The sequence below is a fragment of the Vespa crabro genome, chromosome 4 (assembly GCF_910589235.1).
Source record: "Vespa crabro chromosome 4, iyVesCrab1.2, whole genome shotgun sequence".
Classification (NCBI taxonomy): Eukaryota; Metazoa; Arthropoda; class Insecta; order Hymenoptera; family Vespidae; genus Vespa; species Vespa crabro.
The window spans coordinates 10,874,598-10,884,436 of record NC_060958.1 but is presented as its reverse complement, the minus strand read 5'-3'; the positions used below and the strand labels follow the sequence as shown (position 1 = coordinate 10,884,436).

The window sequence follows — 9,839 nt, the reverse complement described above, 5'->3', positions numbered from 1 at the left end:
CTTACAAAGTTTTGGCATCGTACATAAGATAATGGCCATCTCGTCTCGTTCTTGGCACCGAATCGTTGACACTTGTCGCAGGAAGCACAAAATTAGATTTTCATTCTATGACAGTTGGGGACGTGCGTCATATTTAGCCTTAAATCGTAGCAACAACCGTTGTCGTCTTACAGAAATACAGAAAGTTTTGCGATATTTTTACATTGATGTTGAAGCCTCCCTGGTATTTTGCCGTTCCATTAATAGAAAATGAATAGACTAGAGATAATTATTCTCGCCTCTTCTCTCTCCCTCTCTCTCTCTCTCTCTTTCTCTCTCTCTCTCTCTCTCTCTCTCTCTCTCACTCTCTCTCTCTCGTTTACCTTTTGATTTCGTATTTTTCCATTGGTTCTTTTTTCTACGTGAATTGACATTTCGTTTGGGTTTTTTTCTCTTCTTTTTCAGAACGTTCCTAAGGGAAAAGGAATTTCAAAGAAAGAAACGAACGAACGAACGAACGAACATCGAAGGAAGAATCACACGAGAAGAATTGGGATGATCGTGAGGAATAAATCACAAACGGAGGATCAACTGTTGTCATCATGGAAAATCGCAGGATCCTAGTGAGAAAAATCTATGAAGAGTAGTATAATAAAGAATACTACATAACACGTGTTATACTTTCTTCGTATAGTGTCGGAAAATAAGTTTCGTTCTTTTGTCTTATTTCAATTTAAATTTGTCGGGTGGAATTGATTGATCGATCAATCGATCGATCGATCGATCGATCGTTATTGTGAGTTAAATTTTCGTTGACGGGCGTATATCGTGATCCAAGGAGTACGACCAACACAACGAACATACGTGCGTGCGTTCGTACGTTCGTTGTTTCTTTGTTTGTTTGTTGTTTGTTTGTTTGTTTGTTTGTTTGTTGAAGGAAAGTGTGGAAAAAGTAAAAAAAGCAAAACAAAGAAGAACAAAAAGAAAAACGAATAAAAGAAAGAGGAGTAGGAGGGAGGAGGGGGTGGGGTGGTGGGAGTTTGAGAGAAAAAGAAAAGAGTAGAAAAAGTGAAAATACATATGCGTCTTACGTAGATGTCAACGTCGAACGTCAACTTATGTTAAATAACGTGACCACCAAACAATTTTCGTGGATAATTACTTAAGAGGAGTGTGTCATATGGCCCTGGAATATGGTACTACTACCTACAATATGCACCACACGAATCAATTAGGTATGTAATTAATTATTTCAAAAACAAAAACAAAAAAAAAAGAAGAAAAACATTCGTACAACTTATTAACGCTAATAAAATGATAAGAGGTCAAATAATGAATGTTAATCCTGAAAAAAAAAAAAAAGTATGATAAAATATGTAACGATGTTCCATGAGAAAATGATTGAATCGCGCGGATTAAAGATTTAACAGGAGGAGTGGAGGGGGGGAATACGTTTAGGAGGAAAAGAATATGCGATTTAAAAATTATAATAGAATGAAACAACAATAAGTTTATGTCTAGTTTTCGAAACGCGCGGGCTCATTCAAGTACTTGCCTCGTTGTCGTCGTCGTCGTCGTCATCGTCGTCATCGTCGTTGTTGTTGTCATCACCATGAAGCTCTGCTTATCCAGTACTGGATCTAAAAGCGAAAAGTTTCTCTCTCTCTCTCTCTCTCTCTTTCTGTTTCTCTTTCTCTTTTTTGAGGAGGTGGAGGCGGAAGAGGAGGAGAGAAATGGGTACTTTCTCGTGTGTGAGTTCACGTTTTAAGAGAAGACGTATACAAATGTCAGCCTATATATAGCGGACGTTCTTCTAATCTTAGCAGTCGGCCAACAGCCAGAAATACGAGCAAAAAATCACTATAACTCTTTCCCTTTGTCTTGTCAAAGAAATATACATATAAGATTGAAAGAAAATTTATTTAAATCTAATTTCTCTAATCTTTATCCGTTAAGCTTAATATTTTATAATTTATAATTGTTCGATGAATAATCATTATTTTTATCAAATGTTAATTTAATGATATTATGCCGAACGATAATTCTTCATTTTTCGTCTTTTCTCTCCCTCTCTCTCTCTCTCTCTCTCTCTCTCTGACTCTTTCTGACTCTCTCACACTCTTTATACTATCTTTATCTATTTATATAAGTCTCTTTCTGTCTCTCTCTCTCTTTTTCTCCCTTTCTCTCTTTCATGAGTAGATTCGACGTAAACCACCGAGCTGCGTTACTACCTCGTTTATTTTCTCGCATGCTACAGCGAAAGCAAAAGCGCGATTACCACGTCGAAAAGCGCATAATCGAAAATAGACCTTCTCAACCTCCTCTCTCTCTCTCTCTCTCTCTCTTTCTCTCTTTCTCTCTTGTAAAGAAAGAGTTTGTTGTTTTAATAGCAACTTAGGCTTCCTTCGAAGTATAGTTGAGCAAAGGGGGTTGGTAGATTGTTTTTTTCTTAGAGGAAGAAATTCGGATGAATTCAATAGAGCAATCGATTATTATCGATTAAGCGACTGAGATCGTATATAAAGAACGAACGAAAGATAAATTATATATAGTTATTTTTAACAAATACTTTTAACGTACGGATAAATTTTGAAAAAGAGAGATTTTCGTTCATAATGACTGCAATAAAAAAAAAAAAAAAAACGTGTTTAGGATGTTCTTAATTGAATCTTGATTTGCTTGCAATCCTTATAGGAGAAAGAAAAAAAAAACAACGTCAAATTTCATTTAAATAAATATCGACGATTGAAAATATGTTGATACGTTTAAAATTCTCGTTATTCTCAATTTCTGTGCATTTTTTTTCTTTTTTTTTTTTTTTTTTTTCTCTAATTAAAAATAATTGAGATATACATGATTCCGGTTTTAAGTGACTCATCCCAAGTATACGAAACTATGATTATGAAAGAATTCTAAATCATATTATATATGAAATTTTTATGATTTTGTTTTTTCCCCCTTATCCGACAATTTTACTCAGGTCACTTTCATAATTATTGGCTCGTATATTTTGTGTATGAGATGAGAAATCGGGGGGAACGTTGCGTCTATTGCTTTTAAAAAAGATCTTTCTTGGCTTGTTCCTCATGCGACGCGAACGCAATTTCGATGAAAATGTCCGCGTCGTTTTTAAAAGGAGCGCCGCACGCCTATAGTCGCTCGGAAATAAGCTTAGCCGCGCGATGGCCGACAATATTTTTAGATCCTCTGTGTCGTCTCGATTCGTTAGAAGAAGGCGAAGGAGAAGAAGAAGAGACAAAGACTATTTCTCCGTCGTTTTCTCTCCCACACGTTGGCGTTCTTGTTGTCCCCTTACGAAACGTTCTTGGTGAAAAGAAAAAAAAAAAAAAAAGAAAAAAAAAGCAAACAAAAATCCATACGTAATATCATTAAGATCCATTTTCAAATTTCCCGCCATCGCGTAACTCTATAGAGAATATTATATTTCTCGAATAATAATGTTTCTTAAAATTTATACGATTTTTATCTTTTTTTTTTATATATATATATATATCATATTATTAATTTACAAAACGAATTAATAGTCAATTCGAACGAAAGAATTTTCATTTTTCATTTTTACGAACTTTTCATATTTATCATATATATTTTAAATATATGATAGAATTTCATATTGAAACAAACAAATTCAATATATTTTGTTAGAAATTAATAATTTGATTGTCTTGAAATTACTAGTAGTGTTATTGTAGTTTTCTATAATAATGGTATGCTTTCTATAGAATAGCTTTAGAAAGAGGAAGGGTATTTTAATAAGGTATCCTCAGAGGGTTGAGAGAGATTGAGCGTAAAATTACTCGATCACAGTGAAGACGACACGGTAGTGTTTTGATCGCGTGACAGCTGCGTCTCTCTCTCTCTCTCTCTCTTTCTTTCTTTTATCTATCACCCTCACGTTGTTTAATTATGCAAACACGCTCGAGTTTACGATCGAGAAAAAAGACGGGTTTCCAATGGGGTTGGTTGGTTGGTTGGTTGGTTGGTTGGTTGGTTGGTTGGTTGGTTGGTTGGTTGGTTGGTTGGTTGGTTGGTTGGTCGGTCGGTCGGTCGGTCGGTCGGGGAAACGAAGGCGTCCGATGGGAACTCTTGGAGTTGTGTTCGTCTTCCTTGTCTCTTCCGGTTTAACGAGCTACCACCACAATACGAATACCTAGAGACACTCTTCAGGAATAATAGATATACATAAGAGGAGCTATGCGAACTCACGAGGGTATCGAACTCTAGCCTTTTTCCATGGCAAGAAAAAAATCAAGATATAGATACACTTCGGGTTGATCTACGATGACGGGGATAGCCGCAATTGAATTTCAATAGTTCAGTTAATCTCGTACGAATTGATATGATGTCGTGTTAGTTTGAAATCTCTTCTTTATTGTTACCGTAAAAAAGAAAATAAGATAAAAGAGAAGAATAGGAAAGAAAAAAAAAAGAAAGAAAGAAATTGATTAATATTCATCCATTTTTATAATTTCGAATATGAGATGTAAAAATTCCGTTCCTTTTATACTCTTTCGTGGATAGGTACAATGAACTGTTTTGCCGAGTCGTGACCTACACACCGACATTTGTAAGCTAATAATAGCTTTAGCCGTCAGGTGATTGGTGCGTGTCATGTTCGTCACGATTAGTCGTTTCATCTTATTGACTTTTTTTTTTTTGTCTTTTCCCTTTTTTTCTCCTAATTGCAAAATCTCTATCATTTACGCAATAGTTATTAAAAAAAATATTTCGAAATATTACGAAAAATAATTTATTCATTTAATATTTGTCGGGACCTTTCCTTTTCTTTTTCTTCTTTTTTTTTTCATTTTTTAAATATTTTGAAAAAGTTCTTCATACATTAGTAATAGCATCGAGATATGCAATAACGAGTAAGAGCAAATACTAATTACGATGATTCGTACTAAACAAGCTTCCCACGCGAACAGCTACAGAAATAGTCTCTCTCTCTCTCTCTCTCTCTCTCTCTCTCTTTCTTTCTCTTTCTATTTCTCTTTTCTCTTTTCTGTCGTTCATTCATTAGCATTCAATATGAGAAATAGTATTCCAGTAGACTTAATTAATTATCCCCCTTTCGATCTCTTATACTTAATTAATATCCTAGACTAATGACTCGTTCTCTTTCTCTCTCTCTCTCTCTCTCTCTCTATCTCTGTCTCTTCTTTCGCTCTTTCTCATTTCTCAAATAAAAAAAAAATTTCGAATTCGATGCTCGATAAAGTCGAAAATAATATTGATAATATTAACGAGAGTTTGATGGATTCGTCGTGAAAAATCTTTTTCTTTTTTTTTTTTTTTTCTTTCTCTTTCTTTCTTTCTTTCATTTTGCCTTTTGAAAAATATAAAAGGAACGTCTACTCAAGCAGAAGAGGGTGGAGGAAACGGGAGGGGGAGGGTTTATTCAAATTCATTGTAATTCGTGGTTAGGCGGCGTTTAAGTGCGTACATCCGGAGAACACTTTGTGGTAGGTTGCTCGGTCAGCGCAATTACCTTAATTAATGTGGGCCCTAATTGTTGCCGCCAGAGAGTACTAGTAGCCGACGCTCTTTCTCTTACTCTTCCTTTTTTTTTTTTTTCTTTTTTTTCTTTTCCTTTTACTTTCTGTATGATACACAATGTGCTCTATGATACATAAGACTCGTTTCAGCGTCGAGACGATAATTTTATGTCGTTGACGAATTGCGATGACGAATCGTTCGTAAAAAATAAAACAAAAAGAAAAAAAAAAAAAAGAAAAAACGAAGACAAGGTAGAAGGAAAATCATAAGGCGAAAATAATTTTTTTTTTTTTGTGTCATAATGTTTCGTCGAAATTTTGTTATCATTTTTGAAAGCTTTCATGTTTTTTTTTTTCTTCTTTTTTCTTTTTTTCTTCTTTTTCTTTTCCATAAATTTGAATAGTTTCGTCGGAAGTATACTCGTCGCACAATTTATGCAAAATTCTTTTTCGTTCGATCAGTAAAAACGATTTGTTTTTTAATTATTTTATTTTATTTTATCTTTCCCTTCCTTTTAACACGAAGAAATGTATAAAAGAGATTATTGTGGTAAAAAATTTTGATACTTTTTTCATAATTTTTATGTAAGATATTAAAGATTATGTAATTCTCGTTCCTCGTCAACGTCGGCCGCCATTTTGTTAGATTAAACTGATCGCAACGCTCGTAAATATCTGAAACGCTCTCGAGATTCTTTTTTATTTTTTTATTTTATTTTATTTTTTTTTTTTTTTTCTTTCTATTTCTTTCTATTTCTCTCTCTCCTTTTTTTCTTTTTTTCTTTTTTGTTATCACGAGATAGATCGATCGATCCAAGCGTACTTTCTCGTTCGCTCGTACGGATTATTTATTATCTATGCAACTTCGTTCCTTCCGTGCGTCGACTGAGCACTTTCCAAGAATACCCGCGAATCGTACGAGACTTCCTGAATTATTCAAATCCTGGATGTCAGGTATTTCTGTCCTCGCGAATCTACGTGAGCGTTCGCGCAATTTTAAAACGAATCTCTGTATGTCCCTCTTTCTCTGTCTCTGTGTGTAAAAAGAGAAAGAGAGAGAGAGAGAGAGAGTATATCGTTCGAAGCTTCGTATATATAGGCTCACATTTATATCTTCTATATCTTAGTTACAGAAAATTATTGAATACTCGTCGGAAACGAAATATCAGCATATATTTATTTATTTATTTGTCAATTTATTAAGAAATCTGACGTTTATTTGATTCGATGATTTATCATCTTGTGTAGAAAGTTCGAACTAACTTTACCGTTAGTTCAAACGAGTCACAACAAGTATGTCGTAATATCAACCAACGATAATCAACCAGAAAGAGAGAGAAGCAGAGAGAGAGAGAGAGAGAGAGAGAGAGAGAGTCCACATTTCCAAGAAAATACCATCATCCCTGTCTCTTTTCTCTTTATTTTAATCTTCTTTCTTCCATCTCTCTCTTTATCTCTCTCTCTCTCTCCACACACACATATATATATTTTTTTCTCTCGTTAATTTTTATCATTCGTATAAGTTTCTCGTAAGAGTCACGCAAACTGTACGACAGGTGTAATGATTTTTAAACGAGTCGGCACTGAAGATCGAAAAAGGAAAATGGAAGATTTAGTTCGGAAGTCGATTTACCACTCTCGTGACGGCGATCCACAGAGCGTGAAGGAGATGAGAGGACAAACGCAAAGCAAGAAGAAGAAGAAGAAGAAGCAGAAGAAGTCTCTCTTCGGATTAACCTTGGACTTGACTCGAAGGAATGCAGCGTACAGTGACCTCCTCTCGTTCCTTCCTTCCTCAGCCACTCGCACGTTCTTGCTCACCTTCCTTCCTTGGCCGCCATCATGAACGAGAGCCACAGTTAGGTCCACCGTTCATCGACGGTTGGCCCAGTTCATCGACGACGCCCTTCTTCTCTCTTAGCGACCCTTTCATTTTAGTTTCACTTCTTCGCTGATATATCTTTTCAAATGGGAACAATTTGAACGAGGAAAGAAATTTCTTATTTGAGAAATGGGATACTTTATTTTATGTTAATTTTAATCTTAAATCTAATTTTAATTTTAATTTTAATTTTAATTTTAATTTTTTTCTTTTTTTTCTTCTTCTTTTTTTTTTTTTCTATTAATGATTTAACAATTGTTAAGAATCTTTTATTTTCTTATCAAACTTAAAACTTGACGATTGAATAAAATTGTCTTCATTTTCTTTTATCTTTTCTTTCCTTTTCTTTTTCTCCTTTCTTTCTTTTCTTTTCTTTGCTTTGCTTTGCTTTTTTCCCTTTACACGATTTTCTCAGTGACGGTTATTTCGTGCAATTATTATTATTATGATTATGATTATGATTATGATTATGGTTATTATTTTCTTTCTTTCTTTTTTTTTTTCTTTTTTTTTTCTTATTTGTTGAATGGATCTATACGAAGAACGAATGTAGGAAACATGAAAAAAAGAAGAGTATCGATGTAAGAATGAAGTCAGCTTATCGAATCAAAGAATGCACAGACGGATAGATAAACATAATTTATTAGTATCTCCCGATGAAAGATATTAACTAAAGAAAAAGATATAGCGTAAGTAGAATTATAAATAAAAGGGATATATCAAATAAAAGGAGGAGAGGAACATTGATCTTTAGCTAAAGTTGGTTTATCCAGTCTGGCAAAGAGACAGGCATATATTTCATTAATTGGCTCAAATTATAGCAGCAATATTACGATCGAATTTATCTCGGAGGATAGAAAGAACAGAAAGCCAATGTATTTATGTATGAGAGAAGAAGATAGTGAGTTATTAAAGATTGACAAAATGCGAATTAATTCAAGATAAAAAGAAAAGAGAACGAATTAAAAGGAAAAAAAAAAAAAAAAAAAAAATTAGAAAAAAGGGACAAAAAGAGAGAGAGAGATAGAATGAGTTAAGGATTATTATTGATATTTATTTATTGGCTCGTTGCCTCGATGGATTCATCATTCTATAAATAATCCTCAACAAAGGTGATTACGAGTAACAAAGCTCGCACTCTTTGGCTATTAGACACGTAATGACACGCGACACGCAACGCTCGTCCTCTCTCTCTCTATATATATATATATATATATATATATATATATATCTTTCTATCTATATATATGTATATATATATATACGCATGCATATGTTTGTGTGTGTATATATATATATATATTCACTACAAATGATAATACAGAAAAAGATGATAGAAAGAAATAAGGGAACAGATCGTAGATAAGAGTTCAGTTAATCGATAATAATAAGATAGCGAATAAAGGAATAAAGTATTGGGTGGTGATGGTCTTGCTATTGGCTTTGCGATGATATTAAGGTCATTACGATGACTGTATCGGTAGTGTTAGTGGTAGTGATGGTATTAGTATTGGTAATGATGATAGTGGGTAACGATGTTTCTGTACGTTGTATTCTGTTGGCGGCCTTCGCCTTAAAATAGTACATCGATGACTTCGTACGATTATCTTCATCTGCTCTTATTTCTTTTTTATTTTTATTTTTTTCTCTTTTTCTTTGTATTTTTTTTATCTTCCTTTTTCTTCTTTTTTTTTTTTTTTTTTTTTTTTTTTTTTTTTTTTTTTTTTTGTTTTGTTTGTTTCTTTGCATTTTGACGTACATAGTACATGAGCATTGAAACGTATATGTATTATTGCGTATAAAATTATATTTAATATTTACAATAAATATTTGTTATTATCTGTTTATTCGTAGATTGAAATTCGATTAGATTTCTTTAGTTCTGGGAAAGTTTTCCTCGATGAATTAGAAATGAAGAGAGAGAGAGAAAAATATATATAAACATATGTATGTATATATATATATATATATATATATATATATATATATATATATATGTAGAGAAAGAGAGAGAAAGAGAGAGAGAGAGAGAGGGGGGGAAACAGATTTTAATTCTATATCTTTAATTTTTTTTCTCAATCGTACGAGGCGCCGATACTCGATTAGGAATTGCGTCGATCGTTTAGAAGTTTGCATAATCGAGCCGCTCGATAGAGCCCGGTCGCTTGCGAGGTCTTTCTATGTGATCGTTTAGAACGTTTATTTCTGTCCTTCATGTATATAAGTATATATATCTCTTATATCGTATTGCCGATAATGTCTCTTCCTCTCTCTCTCTCTCTCTCCCGCTTCCCTTCATCCCTCTCTCTCACTATCTCTCTCTCTCTCTCTCTCTCACTCTCTTTCTCTATTCGCATTTATTTCAGTTAACTTTGGATTTTGAAAAGTCCAGGCGTTTTAAAAAAATTAACTGCTTTATCTAATCATTAAGTAGCAAAAAAAGAAGAGAGAGAGAG

The 9,839-nt window shown here is 33.6% G+C and overlaps 1 protein-coding gene across 12 annotated transcripts in view; it reads left to right on the top strand.

Moving 5' to 3' along the window:
• Positions 1-9,839, top strand: part of LOC124423878 (histone deacetylase 4) — a 58,017-nt gene that overhangs the window by 27,628 nt on the left and 20,550 nt on the right. For 9 of the 12 annotated variants that reach the window (XM_046962196.1, XM_046962192.1, XM_046962189.1 and 6 more), the window contains one exon: positions 445-1,214. The exons of the other annotated variants lie outside the window; for them this stretch is intronic. In XM_046962196.1, coding sequence (XP_046818152.1) covers positions 1,160-1,214 — 55 coding nt within the window. In that variant the 5' untranslated portion in view covers positions 445-1,159. The remainder of the gene's footprint in view (positions 1-444; positions 1,215-9,839) is intronic. 12 annotated transcript variants of the gene reach the window in all.